A 22,914-nucleotide genomic window follows, 5' to 3' on the forward strand; every position below is an offset into this window, starting at 1 on the left:
ACAGCATGCTGGAGGCCCAGCTCCGAATGCGGGTAACAGTGTGATGTCCAGTATCTGTCTCACAGTGACCTACAACCATACCACCAAATTACAGCAAGCGCAAGTGTCAGAAGGTAAGTCCGGGCGCCCCTATTATCATCCCGTTCCACCTCTAGGTAGGGTCGTGAAGACACTGCGGCCATGGCCTACAGTGAGTGGTACCACGAGGGATTTCATATAATCCGTCCCATATCGCGACTTCAAGCATATGAAACATGGATAATCACAAGAGTAGATCTGGCAGAGCCACCAGGTCCTCCGGGGTAGAATTCCGCCATTGTTCGTGGTTCGAGTACAGTGATCGCAGTCGTGTGGTCTTGCTACCCTCTGCCAACGCGGCTTATAGAGTGTGCTAGATCTCCCGCTTCAAATAAGGCACACATACACATCACTATATCTTGGAGCGGTATAGAAGTCAGCAACAAATGACATTCGTCAAAGTTCCAGATCACAGTCTCAGGACGATCTGACCATGTCTCAAAGCACTTCGTCAGGCGATCCAGACCTGTCCACGTCCAGGCAATATCCCCGCGCCCAGACACCAAACATATCAGCATACAATGGCCAACTCACAAGGCTAACTGCATTTTCCTACCCTCCTGTAAGCCTCTACCATCGAACAAGGTGCCGGAAGGCATGAACTAAACTTTCTTCCTAATAGGACAGTTTCTCGCAAGATTCGGAAATGCACCGTTTCAGTGCAAAAATGATGGTGACAAGTGGCAGTGACAGCACGTGTCAGTGGTTGTTCTCATTCCTTCCCATGGAGCACACCCCGAACAAGATCGTCGTACCCCTCCCAGACATCTCTTTGCACTACCCCTCCATTGTCTTCCAAAGACTCCCCATTCGAATCCGACCCCACGTGTGTCTGAGGAGAGTACTAAATGCTCATGTACACGCCTGTTTTCTTGGTGTAAGTAAACGACACAAAGGTATGCGTGCCCTCAACGTTCTCACTGTTCCCACTCCTGTCAGTTCACTCGTTCCTCTTCAACTTCCAACAACAGGCAGCCACTTACAAAGTCTCCCCCCAATTCCTTCCGATAACCCCCACCAAACACACCATGACCTCTGTTTGCGAACCACTCCCCCAGCCCAGCGCAAATGATCTCATCACTCACCCCCCCCCTCGACTTTGTTCACAGGAATATGCAACTTTCTCGACCGAGCCAGGGAAGCCAGGCCTCATCTCCACCGCCAAATGACAGTACGCTCCCTCGAACAAGACAGACTTTGTCTCGATATCCTCGCCGGCACCGATCTTGGGCCGGAATAACACACTCCAGAGCTCCCCCAGCAGGTTCAGCATGGCCTCGGTATCCTCCGTCTCGGTCCTCCCCCCAAGCGTCATTGCATCTTTTGCCTGCTGGAGGGTTGTCACGCCGGTACGGAGATAACACTTGATTCGAGCAGAAGGAGAGTCGATGCAATTGATGGCGACCATTTCCACTGTTGGCCGGGACGGCCCCGAAGAGAAGGAGCAAAAGATACGAGTCAAGCAGAGCGATGGGGTGGTTGTAACTGCCATAGGGTCCGTCGCACTGGCGGGCAATGTCGAAGATGATGTCCTTGGTCGAGACGGCGGCTGACGGGGAGGAGGCAGTGTGAAGCCATTTGAGGAAGGGCATGAAGTACACCTTTGCCATGATGTCTCCCCCGTGAGCCAGGTCAAAAGCCACCCAGGCTTGGGAGAGGGGGGTTTCATGGGGAACTTTGGGAAGGAGGGAAGGGGCGGTCGAGGCGGGGAGGAAGAGGCTCCGAATGAACGTGTTGTACTGGCCGAGATGGATGCTGGGGATTGACTTGGTCATGTCGTGGAGGAGGCGGGTGGTCTGTTCCTGATTGTAAGGGTCGGTCGGCGTACCAGCTTCGGGGCCGGTGGCCTCAATGGTGAATCGTACGGTGCGGACGTTAGAGGTCTCTTTAAAGTTGACGCTCAGCTCCATGGGGGAGCCATCGGCCGTGATGCGGGCGTTGAAAAGGGGCTTTTTGCCGGGCTGGGGACGGCCGCCCAGGGCAGGGATGATGAAGCGGTTGTACCTGGTCGAGTCTCTCGTCAGTCGAGCCCAGCGATAGAAGGATGGTAATAAACGAAGAAGAGGTGTATACCATTTACTATGAATCTCGATATCCTGGTTGCTGTACCCGCTACTCTGCAGCAGTTTTATGAAAGTGAGAAGGGTGGTTTCGTGCCAGAACTCCTTGGAGTCGTCGTCGAATACCTTGACGAAGGTATCCTCCTGGCGAGATACCTCAACGGCGACAGTAGTTGAGTCCATATTCGGGTAGAACTTCCCAGTTCTGATGATGGAAGAGTATGGTACGATGCCTGATGGGCTGGTGCCCGATTTCTACACAGCTCCCTGTTTGCTTGACGGGGCATTTCTGCTTCTTATACTTTGTCACCCAGTTCCTGGTATGTCCTCTTTTCCAAGGGCCAACATGGCCAAGAGCTCACGACAGCAAGTCCGACCATCTCACTCACAGCTCCTACAGTGACTACCGCTCCTCGGGCCTCACGAGCATGACTACACAACATTCATTTTGCGTCTGACATTACTGGTTTCAGCCAATAAACCGGCCCATGACTGTCATGCTGCTCTTGTCTGCTCTCGGTTCAATTTGTGGGGTCACTGTTTCCTGATCACAACAGTCCTCCCATTGGCAAGCGAGAGCCCACATGATGCTATTCAGAGCTCTGATCTACGGCCGCTAACCATGGTTGATTAGTTACTGTGCGGAAGAAGTCATACGCACTTTTGAGGAAGCAACGTGAGGGCCATCGCCAAGATGTGCCATGAAATAAGGGCGAATACGGGCCTCCATGTGCTCATTGGGGCTGATGATTAGATGACTGGCGCAAAATATGGGTGTCATGCCTGACAATAGCACAGGGGCAACCAATTCTAACACCTCTCTTCCTCTCTTGTGATCGGGTGCTGGTGTTGAGGGAGGGTTAGGGTCTCATTCTGTGTTGTTGCACAGCCCATGCCGACCTTTGATCGCTCAGGATGCAGCCTCCCTTGCAGGTGGTGATGCTTGCCGATCAAAGTTCTGGCACGAAAAATCGATCTCACATTTGATCAACCTGCACGCCCTGTCTCGGTGAGATTTCATCTCACAATGCTCTAATCATGTCGTGCATTTCTTGAGTCGAGGGCTGGGCGAAGTGAGGATTCCCGATTCAGAAGACTGGGGGCATCTAATTGTTCACTGATAAGAAAAAGAGATCTTATCTTGATAGAGCTCTTATCGGTTTTCACCTGCCAGCTGCCTCTAATATGCCCTCCAATGATTCGGAAGACCTCGCCGACTGGACATCTCTGTTTGAAGCTTTCTGTGGTAGCAGATAAGCTATCATCCAGATCATTTTCCCAATGATTGGATTAGATTAATGTTTTCGGGATACAGGTGAGTGATAAAGAAGTTTGACACCGGTTTACTAGAACCTTCGTGCTACCTAGCTCCGATATTGGGACTATCGAAAATGAGATTCTGTCATTTTCTCTTTAACAATGAGAAGTATTTCCGGGATCAAGGTTTTATCTTGCCACTTCTCCGGTTAGTGGTTACTCGGTGAGGCTTGCATTGCCCATGAGTCGTGGCTCCACCTTTATTCGGCCTGCTGCAGTGATTCAAGTCCTTCTTCTTCAATGAAAAGAGTCGAATCTGTTTGCTCGTTTGACCATTGTTGTGATGATTGAAAAGAGCAAGGAAACAATACGAGATATTGCATATACCACTCTGGGCACCCACATGAGTCATGCAATACAAACATAAACATCAACTTCAGGCTCTTGTCGATGTGAAAGAGACTGCTCCCCACGTCAAAGGTTTCGCCCCATCTCGAACATACACCTTGACGTCTACTTCTTGGAATATATTCCATTCTATTAACAAAGATGAAAACTTGCCGCCAGGTTACAGTGTCTTGTGGTCAGATCAAACCCACATATTCTTAGCAACCACTCCTCAGCCCAATGTTTGCCAGTTCATATAAAAATATCGCTGGGCTTGAATTTGGAGCTGATTTGATTGGAGTCGCCTCCCGTCGGGATGTCGAAATTGCCTGGTGCCGACCAAACGGGAGTAAGGTGGAACATGCCCAACAGTCCTCCGGAGAGAAGGCACTGGAGTGTTTGTTTGCCCTGAGCGAAGTGAGCCCACTTCGAAAACGAAGAAACTGGAACCAGGTCTCTTCCAAAATACACCGCTGTTTCATTTTCGCTTCCTCTCTCCCATCGCCCTTTATCCCACTTTTCCCATTAAACCTTACACCTGCCCTCCTCCGTCTTCAACGTTTTCTCAACTCACAAACGCGCTTTCCTATTGATCTTCATTTTTGTGCCGCATTCCTGTTCCCCGCAAGCTGCGTGCCATCATGAGCATGGCAGGTCCGACTCTGGACAACGATGGCCATGGAGGGACACTGCCGGATGTCGAATTCGCGATCCATCATGTGTTCTTACCGCCAAAGGTGCCCCAGTCCGACGACACCACTGGGACTGGAGAGGCCTTTCTCATCCGTTCGTTTCTCAAATCGCTACGCGAGTTTGCAGCTCTGCAGCCGGAAGAGGCGACACGACTGCAGCCCTTGGTGCGGATGATCGAGCGACTCTTGCGACTTCACATCAACGAGTCAAAGCAGCAAGTTACGACTGAGGTTTTGCACGAATTGAGTGATGGTGGTAAGTCTTCCCAGTGTCTCGCTCCCCGACACCATCTATCACTCTTGGAATACGCTAACAACAGTAGAATCCGCCGTGTTTTATGTTCGGGAGCAAAATGCTGGCCTGCTTCTTACCGGAAAGGTCAATACCATCTTGGCCCAGGGCTTCGAACTCTTGTCGGACAATGCATCGGTCATGTCAAACAGAGGACGTCTGATCCGCCAATTCCCAAATGCGGCAGCTGAGTTCCCTCGGGCCTTGTTGATGGATCCCAAGTTCTTGAAAGAATTTGCCGATCACCTTTGCGAGTTGAGCAAAACCCCAATCGCGGCGGTCCGTCCCAAGACTCGCAAGGCGAACGCCAATCATGACGAATATCGTGACACCGTCTCCCCTGTATTGGTCACGGGCATGCTTATGGCGATCCTTCAAGGACTGGGCCAAGTCATCAGTCCCACAACCATTACCAAGCGAATGAGGGAGCAGGTCAATTGGGACGACACTAATAAACCATTCCACCGGTCCCCGCTTTGGGTTCTTCTTCGTGCCGCCGTTGGAATCTTGCTTCGCCAAAGCTCAGGGCCGATTGACCGAGACTTCCTGTACAAATCTGTCACCACTTTTTATCATGCCTCCCTGCTCGACATGGCCACCAACTGTGGTCTCGATAGCGACCTTCGATTCACCATGGCCGCGAAAATTAACCGCAGAATTGTCAAGCTCGATCACTTGGTGGAACTACCCTGGACGACGCTCGTCCAAAAGGTTGTGGCTCGTGATCATGATGAGCTCAAGGGTAGATGGCTTGCTGCCCAACAAGAAAAATGTCTGTCAAATACTGACAGGCCACTTGCGGGCCTTCGCTTTGCCGACGATACCAACCTTCAGCTCACCGGGCTCAAGAAACACCTGGCCGGGATTGAATCTCGTCCATCAGCCGACATGGTTGATTCTGGACCTGGCGATGATTCAACAATGCCTGAGTTCTCGTCGACGTCGCCTCCTTCCCTACACTCAAACCCGGACATGCGGCCGTTTGTTCTCTTGAATTTTGAGGCCTGGGTCGATCAACATCTATCGTCATGGGTGGTCTCTCAACTTGACAAGAATAACAAGCAGCACGACAGGGCTGCACATGGTATCGGTGAACTGGAATGCATGATCCAGACGTATCTTTGCTTTGCCAAAGACTCGTATGTCAACGACCCGGAGGCATTGTCCATGATGTATTTGGTTACCATGGAGCTGTGGGTTGCATTGGACCGGATCGCTGGCGACGCCATTCCCCTCTTGTTGGAGTATGACCCTGGCTTTACTTCCGACATATTCTATCCTTTGATTCTGCCGACGAAGAGGCGAATGGAGCGGCTGCAGACAATTGAGAACTATCTCGCCAACCGTCGAACAGGCACCTACCCACCTATGTTTTGCGGTTTTGGTGCGGCCAACTCCTTTGCCGTTCGGTACTTTGATGCGTCTCTTCCTGGTGGACATTCCGATCTGCATTCCCAGATTGTTTCGTACGCGGAGAGGAATAAACATCAGAAGCTCGAGGAGTTTGATGGAAAGCGCCAGGAGTATGCCAAGTTGTCCTCGGAACGATCACAAACGGACCATAACAGGACATGGAACCCGCAATCTTGCAGGTTGCAATGTTCCTGGGATTGTAAAGCATGTGACCTGGATGCAAGGCTACAGACGATAACAATTCGAAGGTTCGAGTGGCCACTACCTACGAATCGCTGCGAGGCCATAGCAGTTGTTTTCGAGATTGCTGTCCCCAGCGTCGTGCTTGTTTGGCGGAACACCACCGTGCATATCTTCCTGTCTATTCTGATGAACAGCGATATTTGTAAGGAGAGGGTGCCCCTGGAGCTTTACTACCCCGAAGAGCATTCTGGCTTGCAACGCTTTACCGGAAGCATCAGTAGCATCAAGCTGGCATCGGTGGTCAAATCTGTCGAGAGGTCTCATTACAGCAGTACGCAACACATCAGCATGTTCACTGAAGCGAATATCTGTGTTGAGCATGGATGCCGATACGACTATTACCACACTGGGAAGAACTTGAGGCACGATGAGATCTTCGAGAGGCCGTCCATCCACAGCGCGTGTTCGCATGCAGCGCACGAACCAAACGCTCACTTGAGTAAATTTATTCGGCAAAGCTCTCACGACTCAAACTACGTCATATCCTCCCAAGATTGTTGTCCCCAGGATATGACGCTCGAAGCGTTCAGGGCTTTCGGACATCATCGTTCAGGGGATAGCCTCCAATGGGGCAACACCCTGAGTCAGTTGACTATGCCCTCACTAGACCTGAATCAAGAGTCTACCTTTCTTTTAGTGATGCAATCATGCACCGAGGCTGGCGCCCAGGATAAACTCAATTCAGTCTATCGTAAGACTCACAATGACGCAGCAGATGAGCTCTTTGCTGGCAAGTTTCTTGGGGCGTTGGAAGACGCATTTGCCCGATTCCACGAAAACTGGCAGAATGACATTGCTGTCGGGCTGTTGGCCTGTTTGGCCACTCGTATCCTGTCCCTGACCAGCTCTTCTTCTATCGCTTCAGGGGTCCTCAGCTCTTGGCCCGCATCAGGCAAACCTCCATGGCATGGACCCGACAGCTTTTGCGCAAACGATCTAAGAGTTCGTCTGAAAATGAACGCGAGGCGTTCGCCCACAGAGCACTTATGACAGCTTTCATTTGCATGTCGACATTTGACATGGATTCGGATCTGCTCGACCCACTGCTATCGTCACCAAAACAGCTCTCACACTTTGTCGAGGCTGCAATCACCGCATGCGATCACCTTCCTTCCAAGTTATCCAATCCTGTCTATCGCTTTATGGCTTACAGATGGCGAAATTTGATGTATCAGTCAATGGGAATGATGCGAGCAGAGGTTATTGGAAATCGGAATTCCGGTTTTGGGTCCGCAGTTCAGCATATTTGGGCCGCCTTCGATCCATCTCAGTCAACGTGGGTAACTCGGCAAGGATCACAGGGCCATATTGTGGAGACTTCGATGTCCAGGAACGGGAAGAACACCAAGGCAAGCTGGAACATGTTGACAGGAGAGCTCCTTGTCAATGGATATCCGCTTTCACGGCTCCCTCGGAAATATGAGGCCGATCAGAATTACAGCCAATTGTTTGGAACACGGATTCTCGAGGTTGTGCCATCCACAATTCAAGGTATGCACTTCTCCGCTCGCCAGGACCAGGACGGATGGATTGTGCATTTTGCCATGTTGGACGGCATAGTCGTGATACAAGCTGTCAAGAGGGGATCAAACGACGAGGAGCTCTGGGAATTCATCCCACGTTCTTGCTTCTTGGGAGGCCTTTCCAAGTCGTTCGTCATGGACTTTTCACACTGGAGAAATAATAGCACCGGCGAGATTGAGTTTCGTCCAGCAGCAACACCATGGGAGCACTCGCCCAATCACTGGCTCCTCGCAATAGAAGGCGTCCGAACAGTTCTAAGGCTAGACCAAGACCTTGTCATAGACCTTCACAGCGAGACGGCTCTCGCAATTTCGACTAGACTGGAGCCTTTAGACTGCAGGGAGAACATTGACATGATATTCCATCACGGTGCAGACAAGGGCCAGCTGAATGTCACTTTGCCCAGATTCGCTCTTTCCTTTTCCCTTGCACCAGGCAGTTCAAGTCTTCGTTCGAAGCATTACGCCGGAATGATTATCGACGAACGTCAGGAAATCGGTGCTCTAATTGGGCTCAAGAGCAAGCTGGTTCTACGAGACGAGAAACATGTGGACAACTTACAGCCTTCACGACTCCTTCTCATACCTCGTGGCCAGCCCACTGTCACAATGCATGATGACCATGTCCGCGTCAAGATCCTAACAGAAAACATACCACACGTCAAGCACGAAGCATTCAGAATTGACACAAGACTTGGTCAACTCGTCGACAATGGATCATTGGTCAGCAAGCTATATCTATGCTTGCTGCACGCTTTGACATCCCACTGTCTCCCTGATCCTTTGACCAGTCGCACTGGCACTGAAGAGGCAACCAGAGTACTACAGCTCTCAGCGGTCCGGTCGTTCCAACGCCTGGAAAGCGATTGCATCGAAATCCTTGCGAAAATCTCTGGCCTGTCGCCGAAAAGAAGCTTTTATCCAGAACATCTACAAAACATGGAACAGTGCAGTTGGAATCCTAACCTTCCCGTGCTCTCTCAGTATGATGGATTTCTGGCAATGGTCGAGGAAATTATGGCACATGCTGAAGATTGCGAGGTGCTATACGAGCAAAGCAAGGGTGGTGCTGGCGAGGCAATCCGTGAGTTGGCCAGGAGTGTGAAGACCCATCTTCTCACCGAGCGAGCAATCATCAGAAATTCGAGCTTCCGAGTCACTCAGTTTGGGGCCGAGGACCATTCGGCTCGGCATGATGTCAGTTATGGAGGACGGCACAGCAAAGATCAGGAAGTCGAACGTTCGAGCATAGCCCGGAACATTGCATTGATGGTTAGCTCTGGAGCTCCGCAACTATTGTTTCCCACAACACCGAGCCTCAAGCAATCGATCTTATCCATAAATAGCAACAGCTTTTCTGGGGATCCTCGAGTCGGCTTGGGATTCAACGCCGAGCACTATGAGAAGCCCAAGGTCGCTCTGAAGGAGCTCTGGTGCGGGCTGCACCGAGCACTCGCCACAGAAGAGAATTGTTACCGGATCATCTTCTTCCTCGCTTCCCTCTCTTTTGCAACCAAGGCAAATCTCGACGTGGTTCAAGCCTTGTTGGCCATAGCTACTCAGCGACGCATGTCTGGAGGTCTGGTCACCCCTCCCGACGAGCAGTTCTTTGATCTGACCCATAACCGACTGTCATTGCGGAAAAGAGTTGAGAGAATCGTGAAAGAGAAGCGTTTATCCATGAAGCTATGCCCCGACATGCCCGTCTACAGACAACGACACGAGAGCGAAAGTGACTTCCAAGCAAGGTACTATCAAGAATGGGAAACTCTGTCTGGTTCAATGGTTAGAGCACTGGTTTCAGACTTTGAAAGTCAGTGGTCGAAGTCTTGGACAGTCACGAGGCCTTCTTCGCAACAACCTTGTGAGCACTGGGTACCTCTTAGTGTTGTGATACCATTGGTGAACAAGACACTGGATCTCACCAGAAGGACAATTCTGTTCACAGACTATCTAGACAGCTTGGCGCTAGCCATTGAAGGCATGACCTGTCTAGCAACATCTCGTGGTTCTTTAGTGGCATCATTGCCATTTGTCGATGATGAGAACACGCAACGGGCATCCAGTACACCAATTGGTTTCATCAAGGACACTTCGCTTTTCTCCAATCCGCCACCTGAAATCCATCGCCCCGTGCCAGAGAGATTCTTGGATCTGTTGGAAGAGATACCACCCGTTGACGTGGGAAAGAGGCCAATCACAAACCTTATCGAGCATATAGCAGCTCTTGGACAGGAAGAGGAACACCAGCGCATCTACGTACACGAGCTTCGCCAGAGTTCTAAAAGTGTCGGCACCGTACACGTCAGACTCAAGATACATGGACAGGCTCTTTTCTCCCGACTCTCCCAATATCTCCTCAAGTGTCAAGGCGACAGCGCGCGGATCGAAAATGACATCGTGAGGGCATTGAAGTGCGGTGGAGTTTCCAAGGAGCTTTCTGTCAGCGCCGACCTCTTTCCACGGATATCTCCCATTTTTCTTCTGCAGCATCTCAGAAGGGATAGATGGATCAAGTTACCTCCCGAATGGCGATTGGCTTTGATGAACTATGCCCTTTCGCTCGCATACCTGCAGCGGGCCGAGCGCCTAGTAAACTCCTGCCAATCCGCCAACCGGCGAGTCGACTTTCTTAAGGAACTTCGAAATTTTGGGCACCATGACGAGAAAGACTTCGACCCCTTGGACTGGCCAGAGTATGTGCTGCTGGAGGTTGAACAAGGGATTTTGATACGGCCGGTACAGCATCAGATTGCTGCAAACATGCGCCAGCCTCCGGCGGGGAAAAGCTGCGTCATGCAGCTCAATATGGGGGAGGGCAAATCTTCAGTCATTGTTCCCATTGTCTCTATTTCGATCTCAGACGGATCCTGCCTAGCACGTGTGGTTGTTGCCAAGGCACAGGCAAAGCAGATGGAACACACACTTGTCAGCGCCATTGGCCGCTTGGTTGGCCGTCGCGTCTATTTTCTTCCCATCTCCAGGGCCGTCCGCGTTGACGGCAAGGCCATCAGAACCATTGCACGCTTGATACGGCAATGCAAGGAGGAATGCGGTGTGTTACTTGTACAGCCTGAGCACATCTTGTCATTCAAGCTCATGGGATTGGAGGCAGTTTGGAACAAGCATCCTGTGGCTCAAACGATCCTTAGCACATATAGTGAGCTTGAAAGTATCTCTCGCGATATTGTGGATGAGAGTGATGAAAACTTCAGTGTCAAGTTTGAGCTCATCTACACCATGGGAAGTCAGCAGCCAGTCGATATGAGCCCTGAGAGATGGATGTTGATCCAAGACTTGTTAGGTGTCGTCAGGGATGTCGCCAAGAAGCTCAAGCGTGGGGATGCAAAACAATCAGGGCCAACTGATGGACTCCTTTTTGAAGAGGAGCCCAACTCTGGTCGGTTTCCAACGATTCGGACCCTCGATAAGTCTGCTGGTACGCAGCTGATGGAAGCCACTGCTCGCGAGCTGTGCCGTTTGGGCATGAGAGGTCTGCCCATCCAGCATCAGACCAGACAGATGCGTGATGCAGTTCTACAGTACATTATGGATCCTGATGTTGATCAACAGCACATTGAGATGGTGGAGAATGATCGGTCCGGTCTCGTTCAGAACGACACCATGAGAAAAGGACTTTTCCTGCTGAGAGGACTTCTGGCATCTGGTGTGCTTCAGTTTGCCCTGGGTCAAAAGCGTTTTCGCGTCAACTATGGACTTGCACCGGACCGGCAACCAGCAACGATGCTTGCAGTACCGTACAGGGCGAAGGATTCGCCGGCCCCACGTTCCGAGTTCAGCCATACAGATGTTGTCATCGTTCTGACGTGCCTGAGCTACTACTACCGTGGTTTGACGGAGGCCGAACTTTTTCTGTCCCTTGAGGTGCTTTCAACCTCTGATCGGGCTGAGCAAGAGTACTCCGACTGGTCTCGAGCTTCTCCGCTCCTAGACCGTGCACTGAGACATTTCTCTGCTGTCAACCTGAAGGACAAAACACTATACACAGAAAAGCTCTTCCCAGGTTTGCGCTTCTCGAAACCGGTCATCGATTACTACCTGTCCACCGTTGTCTTTCCGAAGGGGATAAGAGAGTTTCCACTCAAGCTTTCGAGCTCTGGATGGGATCTCGCCAAGCAAAAGGCACATGCAGTCACGGGCTTTAGCGGGACAACGGACTCGAAATATGTCCACCCCCTATCCATAAGCGCGCTGTATCTTCCAGAGCAGATTTATACCAACTCTCATGTGCTAGAATGTCTGTTGCAGAGCGAGAACACGGTTGTGGAGCTGGGAACTGAGCAGGAAGACCTCTGCGCCTTGACAGTGAACATGCTCCTGTCAGCGGTTATCAAGTCGATCCAGGCGATGCGCGTCATTCTTGACGTTGGTGCGCAGATCGTTGAGCTCAGCAATCTTCAATTTGCCAAGCACTGGCTTTCTGTTGTCTCGGATGCAGACGCTGTCATCTTTTTCAACGACAACGATGAGCTGTCGGTGGTCACTCGAGATGGGACGGTGGAGTCATTCTACACTTCACCTTTCAAGACTCAGACGGAGCGGTGTCTCGTTTTCCTCGACCAGGCACATACCCGCGGTACCGATCTCAGATTGCCAGATGACTACAGGGCTGCCGTGACTCTGGGTCCAGGGGTAACAAAGGACACTCTTGTACAAGGTGAGTTGGCGCGTTCGTTTTTCCCACAGTCTAATTATTCGTCATGATACTAATTTGTGCTTTCAACAGCCTGTATGAGAATGCGGAAGCTTGGCAGCGGCCAATCAGTCACATTTTGTCTCTCCCCCGAAATGCAAAGGAGAGTTCGCGATTATGAAAGCATGGATGCCTCACAGCCCATCATCGTCATGCATGTTCTTGCGTTTGCCATATTCGAAACGTGGAATGACGCCCACCGAAGCGTTCCGCTCTGGGCTACCCAGGGCTTGCGTCATCAACGCCAGGAGGAAATCTTGAGTCGTGTTGGAGGTTATGACAAGCTCCAGGTTGAAGATGTTGAAGAGTATCTTGAGGCGGAGGCACAGACTGTGGAGAAGCGGTACCGACCAGGACCAGGAACTCAGGCTCAGAGTTTGGCTTGCCAGCTTGAAGATGCTTCGAGTTTGGTGTCGAGACGGGCCGACGTTGCTGCCATTCGGGAGAAATGTATCAAGTTTGGCTTCAAAAACTTGGACTTGGTTGCCACACTGGAAGAAGAACAGGAGCGGGAGCTAGCTCCAGAGATCGAGCAAGAACGACATATTGAGCGTCCAGAACCTATGAAGCCGCTCAGGCACTCGCTTCATCCAGATATCAGACTGTTTGTCGTAACTGGCAGGCTAGATCCAGAAAGTAGGGCAGTCTTGCCCGCATTTCACGCCATGCTGCGAAGCAGTGCGTCGAAAGTCTTCCCCGCGAACAAGTTCCCGGCTAGTCTACTGGTCACTAAAGATTTTGCCAATACTGTCCAGCCCAGCCAAGCTGGCTACTGCTCCGATTCATATCAGCGGCCCGTCCAATGGATCCTGACTTCGAAGATCTCCGGAGATACTAAACAGACGGACACGGGCTCAAGAATGCTGATGGTCGTGATCAGCCCCCACGAAGCGGAGATTATCAAGTCTCAGATTCTCCGGGACTCCAACGTCGCGGGCACTCTGCACAGCTACCTCCCACGTTCGAGTCTCTCTTTCCGGAGTATGGAAGACCTCAAGACATTTACATACCCGTTCATGACACCAACGCAGCTCGAAAAGTGGACACCGCCCCCAGAGCTGATCATGCAGCTCAACCTCTTTGCCGGGCAGCTCTATCTTCGCAGTTATGAAGAATATGTCCGGATGTGTCGGTATCTCGGGCTGTCGTTTACCGAGAACAAGAGTGATGGTTCTGGCGGGGTTGTGGTTGGAGCGGATGGGTTTGTTGGCCGCGCTGGTGGGAAGGGCTATGAGGATTGTCCTTTTGAGGAGAGTCCTGTTGGGTTCTTGAGCGTGCTTTACAAGAGGTTGAGGAGGGATTGTGCAAACATTGATAGGACGCACATGGGGACTGTTTTGGCGGGAGGGATTCTGACGGAGAAGGATTTTGAGACGATTGGTGATGATGAAGAGGGGACTGGAGGTTTGGAGAAGGGGGTAGGACAGATGAGATTGGATTGATGGTTTGGTGTCGTTTGAAGAGAGGTTGGTTAGGTTGGAGATTGTTTGGAGATGGTGATTTGGGGAGATGGATATCGAGCTTGGGGGTTTCTGCTCTTTGGGTGTGGGTTATTGTTGGACTTATTTGTCTGGATACAAAGATGGGTTGCGAGGGTCATTGTTGATACCTCTATGTTGTGAATTTTAACGAGTACTAGCAAATAATGGGATGTTGGGTCTGTAAATTGCGGACGCTGTAATTATAGCGGTTGTCCCCTGTAACCTGACTGCCTGTGCTAATAGGGGCGCGCACTGGGAGCGCACTGTGCAATCCCTGGCGCTGGGCGCAGTAAGATAATGGCCGCTGCTGAGCAGCCACAGCCGCATCACAAAGCCCCCCCGCATTCTCAGGTTCCTCTACTCTCCCACTCACAACCTTTGACTGTCTGGGTCACCTTTCTCGCCTTCAAACGAGCTCATTATATCTCAAGTCTCAGGCTTTCAGTGGGACACTCAGGTATGGTGTCTGTCACCGTTCTTTTTGATGAGATCAATGGCCAACGATCTAACGAATTTCCAGACTTGCTACAGAGTAACATCAAGCCCGCTACCTGCGCCGCAAGCCCCCTGCCGGTGGTTACACCACAGGCATCGTCGGGTGGGCTGCAGCCACTGAGATCTCTCAGTAGAGTCTATCTGGTGGAGGAACAGCATTATAGCCGGGATTATGGAGAGGTTTTATCCCCTTAATTCACCATGTGGCACAGCACAGGGCCAGAATGCAACGCGACACCAACCTTGAGCGCATCTAGAGGACACCCGCAGGTGGAGATCCTGGAATGAAACTTGGACTGTTGTGGGGTCGGGAGTCGCTCGAGGTTCACCTCTCGACCATCTCGACCGACCCTCGCTTCCTCGCGGCAAGCTGCTTCGTGGGGGCAGCGTGGTAGATTCAAGGGGCGAGTGCGCCTGTTGGCTCGGATGCGGCCATCGTGGGTTCCGTTCTTTTCCATTTTCTGAGCCTCACGCTTGCCGTTGATGGGCGCTTGTGACGGGCGGGAGAGAGAATCGCGTTTCCTTTTTCCCCCGGCCTCTCCTCGTTTCCCTCTCTTTCTTTTCCTCGCTCCCGTTTTGCACACACGGTTTCCTATTACGCTGCGGTACTTCCTATCTTTACAGGGGTCGAGAGCAGCACGCGCTGTGATCCGCCAGAAAATGAGGACTGCCACGGCAGCAACTATCCTGCTGCTATCAGCAGCGTCAGGGCTGTTTGTGTCGGCGCAGAGCGATGGTCCGTCTCAGTTCTCGAGTTTCTTATACCCAGTGCAGGATGATGATTCGGAAACCTACCACTTTATGGACACGGTGAATGTCCAGTACATTAGTAGCTTCACCAGGGGCACTCTGTGGACGTTCTGCAAGCCCGGTATAGGAGAGACGCGTACGTTCACCACATACCTGACCCAAGCAGCCAGCATATTCTCATAGACATTGCTGACACCGCTTAACAGAATTCATCCAAGAGGCACCCGGCTTCAACGCTACTGTGCCCGTCCTTCTCAATCTCACCTCGGCTACGCCGTGCTGGTTCAATCTTAGAAGCCCAGATGAGAAGTATGGTGCCAATAGCCAAACGTTCAACGTTATCGGCCAAGAGCGTAAGGGAGGGAGCAAGACGTTTGGGTTGGGAAATCCGCCGTCGAAAGAGTCCGCGTCGCCAAGTCAAACTCAAACGCAAACACAAACGACAACCTCCACGTCGACTTCCACAAGTGCGAGTTCAACGACCCAGTCATCGACAACCCAGACTGATGCTGCCGCCAACCAAACTGGTGACAGTTCACCGACACCGACAAGCGGAAGTGTCCAACCGAGTTCGAATGATGCTCCGAGTTCAGGTCTTAGCGCAGGGGCATCGGCGGGTATGGCTGTCGGCGTGACGGTGGCAGTTATTGCCGTGGGAGCTGGCGCGTTCTGGCTCTGGAGGCGCAAAAGGAGAGGCGGGAAACTTCCAGTGGAAGACTACCAACAACCACCAACAGGGCCCTATGGGAACGGTGATGTCTATGCCAAAGTTGGATCTCCGCCAAATTATGCGACAGCTCTAGGTCCTGCGACTCATCATTCCTATCAGCAATATCCACAGCATCAGTTTGGTGGGGAGTTGGGAACAGCAAACTCTCCGATGGAGATGGGGGGAACAAATGTGTGGCCTGCGAATGGCCTTGGGGGGCGGGCGCATGAGATGGCTGGCTGATGGGTTTGTCATTATTGGGGGACCTTAATTCTGATATGCTTTCTAGGTAGCGAGGGCGTTCATGGTTGTGGGTTGGGGGTTGCATGCCGTCTGGTTGAAACACACCCATACTTGATGTTATTTGGACATTCTCATATCATGACAGACCAACTTTATCGCAAGCATCCAGACCCCGCAAGGCATCCACGGGCTTGTTTCCCGCAAGATCTCGGGGCCGGGCCTCGAGAAGCATTTTGCCAACCGTTGCCGGCAAAGTCAAACGATGGTACGCCATTGTATTCCTCATCAACAGTCAGCATCACCCGCGGACTTCGGCTACCGGATACCCCAATAGGATGTGCGACTTCTTCCAAGAAACCAAGATGGCGTAAGCCAGAAGGAGTGGCTGACCGCATACCCCTTACTCCAAAACCACTCTACACCACCACCACAACCCCGAATCAACCCCCCAGAAAAGGGAGTAAGCCCCGAGCCGGATGATACCGCCCCATTGATTCATTCACCATCACCTTTCCCGCCGTCAGTGATTGGGCAATCGCAATTCCCGCCTTCAAACGAAAAGGTTCCTGCATGAACGAATGACCCATATAGTCCCCGTTGGTAGCCTATAAGACTTGGCCGCTATCTCGTTCCAAGAAACCTGGGTACTTCAGCCTGATATGCAAGTCGTAATAAACACCCACACTTGCGCTAGGTACTGGTAAAGATCATCATACTAGGTGCCATACTCCCCCGCATTCATGTACACTCTAAACCATGTTGGCAAGTCGTATTCCTCCCAAGCCAAAAAGTCCGGAGCACCGGTTTCCATAGGTCACCTGGGGCCATTTCAATCTATGAAAGTGTGTCTGGAATATTTACCGGGACGCCGGCACAATGGGTTGTTTGACGAAAGATTGAAATCAAGGACCTCTCATCCAGACTAAGTAGACGAGTGAGACGTAGTCAGCGTGCGGGGAGAATGAAACCATAAGCAGTCCCAGAAGGATGTGGTAGGTATATATAACCGAGGCATCCGGACAAGGGCGGGTGGGGTTGGTTGGTGCCAGCCTGGTCTGGGTATTGTAGTGTCGGTTTTTGGACTTGAGAGAAAAAACATGAGGTTCTCGACAACGTTCATCATGGCCGCGGTCGCTCAGGCAGCGGCGGTCGTTCGCCAGACTGAAGGGTTTGCCCCGGGTGCTGATGGGAAATATACCATTTCCGCTCCTGGGATCAAGGCTCAGGTATGTCCTTCTTCATGAACATGGCGTGATCGTGTCCCTTGGCGGCGAATTCAATTCAAAAGCGGGGAAGACGGAAGCATTCACACTGACAAACTTGAAAATAGTTCATCCCCTACGGCGCCACGCTCACCAACCTCTTTGTTAGAGATAAGAACGGCGATGATATTGATGTTGTCTTGGGATACGACGACATTGACTATTACCGTCAGTACACCATGATTCAAACAAAAAACAGCCTGAACTCTTTCCCTCCCCACAAAACTTTAGGCGAAGATGCAGCAGCAACTTGATCACTGGACCTTGACTGACAGCTCGCTCGCTTCCAGCCGTCGACCCAGGCCATCCCGTCTACAACGCCATCCCGGGACGCTACGCCAACCGCATCGGCAACGGGAAATACTCCATCGACGGCGTCGAGTACACCACGCAGAAAAACGACGGCGACAACACCCTCCACAGCGGGACGAACAACTGGTCGTTCCGCTTCTGGGAGGTGACTGCCCTGTCGGAGGACTCGATCACTTTTTCGATTTTGGACAAGTCCAACTCTTCCCAGGGGTTTTTCGGCGATGTCAAGTCGAGCGTGACATACAGCGTTACCGACAGCACGTGGAAAATAAAGATCACGGCTGATTCGCTTGATCAAAAGACTCGTTTGTTTTCCCCCTTTTCCCTTTTTCGTCTCGGTTTGCCGCATTCTAACACTCCGATCGAAAAGCGATCCTCCTGACTCAGCACACCTACTTCAACCTCGACGCCTACCGCAACCCGGCCACCTCCCTGATCTGGGACCACACCCTCCACCTCCCCTACTCCTCCCGCTACCTCGAAGCCGACCAAGGCGCCCTCCCCACCGGCAAGATCCTCACCGCCGCCCCGGGCTCCATCAACGACTTTGCCTCCTCCGCCAACCTCAAGTTCGGCCACTCCCGTGATGACCCCAAGTTCCAGGGCAACTGCGGCGCCAACGGCGCGTGCGAGGGGTACAACGGGTACTGGCTCATCGAGGACGCCCCCGAGGACGCGGTCGTCCTGACGCTGGCGAGCGAGTTTAGTGGTGTCAAGGCGGAGCTGAGGACTGATCAGCCCGGTGTGGTGATTTATTCTTGCTCGTGGATGGACGGGAGCGCGGACGTGAAGAAGAGTACCCAGGGGCTGGGGGAGAAGAACAACAAGGTTGTCAAGAGCAGCTGTGTCGCGATTGAGGCGCAGGATTACCCTGATGGGATTAACAAGCCGGAGTGGGGACGTCTGGAGAAGCAGATCTTTGGGCCGGGGGAGCGGTATGTACAGGAGACTTCTTGGACTTTTGGACTGGTTTAAGAGTCGAGGGAAATGTGAGGGGTTGTTGGAGGGGATCAAGGAGAGATAAGTATATTGGTGGAATGGTGGTATGAGTTCAAAATCATTCGGTACATACTTGTAGTCTGCTTTGAAGAAAGTTGGTTTGTTGACGTTGAGAAAGAAAGCTTTCCATTATGAGGTGCTGAGCACAGATACGCCCTACCGAAGCCTTGAGTGAAGTTAACCTTTCTTGATGTACCGGTAATGAAAAACATGGGGCTTTCAGCTTTTCAAGATAAGCAGTCCGTCCACATGGCAATAACCGTGAAACAGCCATGTATGCAACTCTCAATCAACGCTTCTTTGAAACACCTAGCTTCTGCTCGCCCCCCTAACCAGAGCTTCACCTCCCAAGTCCCAAACCACACCAATCCCCTCAAACTATCAATCATCACCGTACCACCACCCCTTCCCGTCTCACCCGCAAACCGCGTCCCGCCACTCCGTCCCACACAAACCAACACTTGGAAGATCCCAACGGTCCGCGTACCAGGTCAATGACAGATGAAACACCAGATCTACCCATCCCACTCCTCCCTTTCCCTTCCCGACCCTGAAGATCTCAGCTGATCCCTCCACCCACACCTGACGTCACAAATGGAGCTCTCCCTAGTCTACCGTTTCGAAAAGAGAAGATCCCCTCGCGCGCCGCTAAACCTTTTATCCTTTTTTTTTTTTTTTTTTTTTTTTTGCCACAGTTTGCCTTCTCTTTACCCTGTGGAAGGAAAGTGTGTCCTGTCCCTCCCCTCTGACACATGTAACCTCTCACAAGCTTCACCTTTCACCAAACACCATAAACTTTGTCCGTCTGATACGTAGAGTAAGATAGATCTTCGAGATGGTGGGTATCCGCATTTTTTCTCGCCTGCTTGGTGCTACATAACATCCAACTCTTCCCCCTTAAAAGTAATGCTGCTGCTAAACAAATGCAATATGCATCCTGCTCCCCCCTCCCAAACATACACATTAAGTAAAAACACAAAACGAAATGAAGAGCAGAAAGAAAAAAAAAGTCTGTATCAGAAAATAAATTGTGGCAGCACAAGAAAACAAGGGCAAAAAGACCCAGCAAATCCCTTGATAACCCACCACCCCCCCCCCTTAAAGCCCCCACTAAGCAAAAAAACGTTTTGCTATGCTGTCAAAAATAAAATGCTGCTGGCCAGCCACCCCTTGCCCGTTTTTGCTCCATGACTCCCCGCCCAAAAAAGGTAGTGTGGTGTAAAGTGTGGTAAAAGGACATTCCCATCGGCCATTTGCGTGGTAATGCGTTGTGTGGCTTTTGAAAAAGAAAAAGAAGTGTTGAATGATATAAAGTACCGTTAATAATCCCGCCCTGCCTTTCATGTGATCTTCCCTGTAGTAAATAATTCTTTCATACATAAAAAGACTTTTGTTCCTCGCGTCGTCGTTCATTCCTGGTCGTCCTTGATGTGCTTCATCGGATGCATTATGATATTGGGTGCAAATATTTGCCCGTCTTGCTGATGTAATAACCAGGGGAAGTCGACGCCCTCCTCCAGCTTGCGGCCTGTCCACGCGCTGAAGATTTGACGAGGGAAGTCCGATTCCCACCAGAAAGTCAGGCCCATGCCCCGAGGGTGGTCGAGATTGTCGGGGCCGTTGCCGGATTTGCTGGCCTGGGGCCCACCGCGCCACCACTCATCCTGCATCTTGTCATCGCCGTTGTCGCGGTGGAAGACGGGGTGCTGAGGGAAGCTGAGCTTGAGTCCGTGCCAGAGCGCAAAGCTTGGGAGAGTGGCCTCGCTTGGCACACGGATCCCTTGCTCGACTTGGGCTTGGTGAATGGCCAGGAGCAGCGTTCTGCTGCCACGCATGATGGCAGGTGGGCAGTAGTAGCGGGGTGTCTGAACGCCTTTCTTAAAGCCGTAAATCCACTCCTTGAACACCCAGCTATTCGGTTTGTTGGCGTCGTTGCAGTACGAGGTCGTGATCACGTCAGCCTCTTCGCCGACGCCCCAGCGGAAGGTTTCGTTGCGCGGGTCGGATACCGGAGGCTCGGGCCCAATGGGCAAGATCTCCCTCACTCGCATGGGACCCCAAGCCAAAGAGCCGCCGTTGTTCGCCTTGTCGACCTGCTTTGAGAATTCTTCGTAATCTCCGATTTCGTTAATCATATGCCAGAAAGTGGCACGCTCGAGGGCCTGCTTGCGGGGCTCCTCGCGCGCAAAGAGTGCCAGCCTGTCAAGCATCTTGCCGGCATCACCCATGAAGCGCATGTCCATTTCGACCTGCCACCAGTGATCAAACTCGGGGTAAAAGAGCGCGAGGAGCTGCATGGGCTGGAACACCTGCCACATGGTGCTAGCGTAGCTTGTTAGTTCGCCTGTCAGCCAAAACGAGATATGGGGGTTGTCGCCATCTCGACCCGGTTAGCTTACCGATGCTCCTCAACGTCCGGGTACCAGCTGTCCAGGAGCCGGTTGTCCCACAGAATCGCAATCGAGGCAAACTCGGGAGGAACGCCGGCATCCTTCAGACCTTGCTCGTACAGCTCTCTCGAAGCAAAAATCTCGGGCTTGTATCCCTCGTAATCCTTCATGTCGACCAGAAGAATGACCTGGTACTCGCCACCGGACTTGAGCGACGTTTCAGCAATGAGCGAGCGGATGTAGTACATATCCTCAGACGAGTACTCGTATCCCTTCCACACGCGCACCACAATGGCGGTCCTCCTGCTTGGCTCAAATTCGTGCCAGTGCCTGATTTCCGAGAAAGGGGCGTTCTTTCGGTAGGTGAATCGGGTCTCGATGCGCGTGTCGTTCAATGGCTCGGCGGCTTCGGGGAAGCGCTCTCGGTTTCGGTAGAAGCACTCATTCTGCAGCTTGCCCCAGTCAAGGTTGGCCCAGTCGACCTTTTGGCGCTTGTAGTCCTCCTTGTCTTCGCCGTAGCCATAGGGTCCGTAGCGGTTTTCGGCCGTCATGTAGGTCAAGTCAAAGCCGAGGGCCTCAAAGGAGCCGGCAAATGGGATTGGGTAGGCTGTCAATGGCATTGTTTGTTAGAACAAAGAAAACCGCGTGAGATAACGACGCCGAAGGGAGCGCGCTTACGGCCATCAATCTCCTTCTCAACAAGGTCGTCGTCGGGGCTATGTCCCAGAAGGTGTCCACGGGGACCGTAACAGGGAATGCGCGGAGCGAGTGGTGGTAGGACATTGTGAGTTGGCATCCGTTGTGGTTGTTTCCGCAGATCGGGAAGCTGAAGGCCGAGCCGTGACCAGTGCTCTGAAACATCGTTGCGCATCGACACGGTGACGAACCAGACGAAGCATATGGCGAGGCCGACGAACAGCGCCTGACGACTGAAGGCCAGGCGCCGTATCTTGGGATGGGCCAGAGCCAGACGGTTCATGGCAGCGGCAGCTTTGGACGCGGGCGATTTGTCGCCCGGTCTGCTGTAGGTGAAGGCCTCCAGGTTGGCGGGTGGTGGGGGGATGAAGTGGGAAAATTACGGTTGGTGGCTTCTGGACTGCATCGATCGTGAGAAAGAGGGGAGCGGCGTCCGGGTAAAGACAACGACGCAGCGACAATAAACGAGCGACAGGAGCGACTGCAATAGGCAGAGGCAGAGTCAGGCTGTGAAAGCAAGCAAGCAAGCAAAGCAAGCCAGAACAAACAACCGCAGCGAACACAAGAACTCGGCACGATAATAAATGGAATGGAGAATGAATGAATGAATGAATGAATGGACAGGTGCGACGGCCTGTGGTTTGCGAGTTTGCAGTTGGCAGGATCAAAAAATTGGGATTGCCAAGTGCCTGGAGCCCTTTCCTTCTCCCCTGAAGAAAAACCCCTGAACGACGCGCTGACCAGTGGACTATCCCCACATATTTGCTTGGAAAGCCCCCGTTTGGGAAAAGATGGGGCGCTATTCGCTGCTGGGGTTCCCTATCGGCACGACACAACCGCTTTTCCACCTCCCCGTTGCAAAGCCAAGCGCAGCGCCGAGACATTGCCTCCTCCAGCTGCGCTGCGTCTTTCCTGTTA

General features: G+C 52.1%; 6 protein-coding genes across 6 annotated transcripts; 4 read left to right on the forward strand and 2 right to left on the reverse strand.

Moving 5' to 3' along the window:
* Window positions 1–1,181: 1,181 nt before the first annotated feature.
* On the reverse strand, window positions 1,182–2,321 carry QC763_501815 (uncharacterized protein; the record flags this gene model as incomplete). Its single annotated transcript, XM_062912774.1, has 1 exon — window positions 1,182–2,321. One exon carries the CDS (start codon window positions 2,319–2,321, stop codon window positions 1,182–1,184), a length of 1,140 nt encoding a protein of 379 aa, XP_062763867.1.
* A 1,922-nt stretch (window positions 2,322–4,243) lies between these two features.
* On the forward strand, window positions 4,244–14,101 carry QC763_501810 (uncharacterized protein; the record flags this gene model as incomplete). The annotated part of the gene is made up of 3 exons (XM_062912773.1): window positions 4,244–4,730; window positions 4,798–12,623; window positions 12,693–14,101. Exons 2-3 carry the CDS (start codon window positions 7,325–7,327, stop codon window positions 14,099–14,101), a joined length of 6,708 nt encoding a protein of 2,235 aa, XP_062763868.1. The 5' UTR covers window positions 4,244–4,730; window positions 4,798–7,324.
* Window positions 14,102–14,437: 336 nt separating this feature from the next.
* Window positions 14,438–14,769, forward strand: QC763_0080330 (uncharacterized protein; the record flags this gene model as incomplete). Its single annotated transcript, XM_062906091.1, has 2 exons — window positions 14,438–14,597; window positions 14,684–14,769. The coding sequence occupies 2 exons, from the start codon at window positions 14,438–14,440 to the stop codon at window positions 14,767–14,769; spliced, it is 246 nt and encodes an 81-aa protein (XP_062763869.1).
* Window positions 14,770–15,118: 349 nt separating this feature from the next.
* Window positions 15,119–16,337, forward strand: QC763_501800 (uncharacterized protein; the record flags this gene model as incomplete). Its single annotated transcript, XM_062912772.1, has 2 exons — window positions 15,119–15,521; window positions 15,592–16,337. The coding sequence occupies 2 exons, from the start codon at window positions 15,119–15,121 to the stop codon at window positions 16,335–16,337; spliced, it is 1,149 nt and encodes a 382-aa protein (XP_062763870.1).
* Window positions 16,338–17,434: 1,097 nt separating this feature from the next.
* Window positions 17,435–19,234, forward strand: QC763_501790 (uncharacterized protein; the record flags this gene model as incomplete). Its single annotated transcript, XM_062912771.1, has 4 exons — window positions 17,435–17,563; window positions 17,668–17,767; window positions 17,890–18,216; window positions 18,282–19,234. The coding sequence occupies 4 exons, from the start codon at window positions 17,435–17,437 to the stop codon at window positions 18,884–18,886; spliced, it is 1,161 nt and encodes a 386-aa protein (XP_062763871.1). The 3' UTR covers window positions 18,887–19,234.
* QC763_501780 (uncharacterized protein) lies at window positions 17,807–22,665 on the reverse strand. Its single transcript, XM_062912770.1, has 3 exons — window positions 21,979–22,665; window positions 21,310–21,907; window positions 17,807–21,232 (listed from the first exon to the last, which is right to left on the reverse strand). Exons 1-3 carry the CDS (start codon window positions 22,277–22,279, stop codon window positions 20,320–20,322), a joined length of 1,812 nt encoding a protein of 603 aa, XP_062763872.1. The 5' UTR covers window positions 22,280–22,665; the 3' UTR covers window positions 17,807–20,319.
* Between the last annotated feature and the right edge of the window lie 249 nt (window positions 22,666–22,914).

This window comes from Podospora pseudopauciseta, assembly GCF_035222475.1.
Source record: "Podospora pseudopauciseta strain CBS 411.78 chromosome 5 map unlocalized CBS411.78m_5.2, whole genome shotgun sequence".
Taxonomy (NCBI): Eukaryota; Fungi; Ascomycota; class Sordariomycetes; order Sordariales; family Podosporaceae; genus Podospora; species Podospora pseudopauciseta.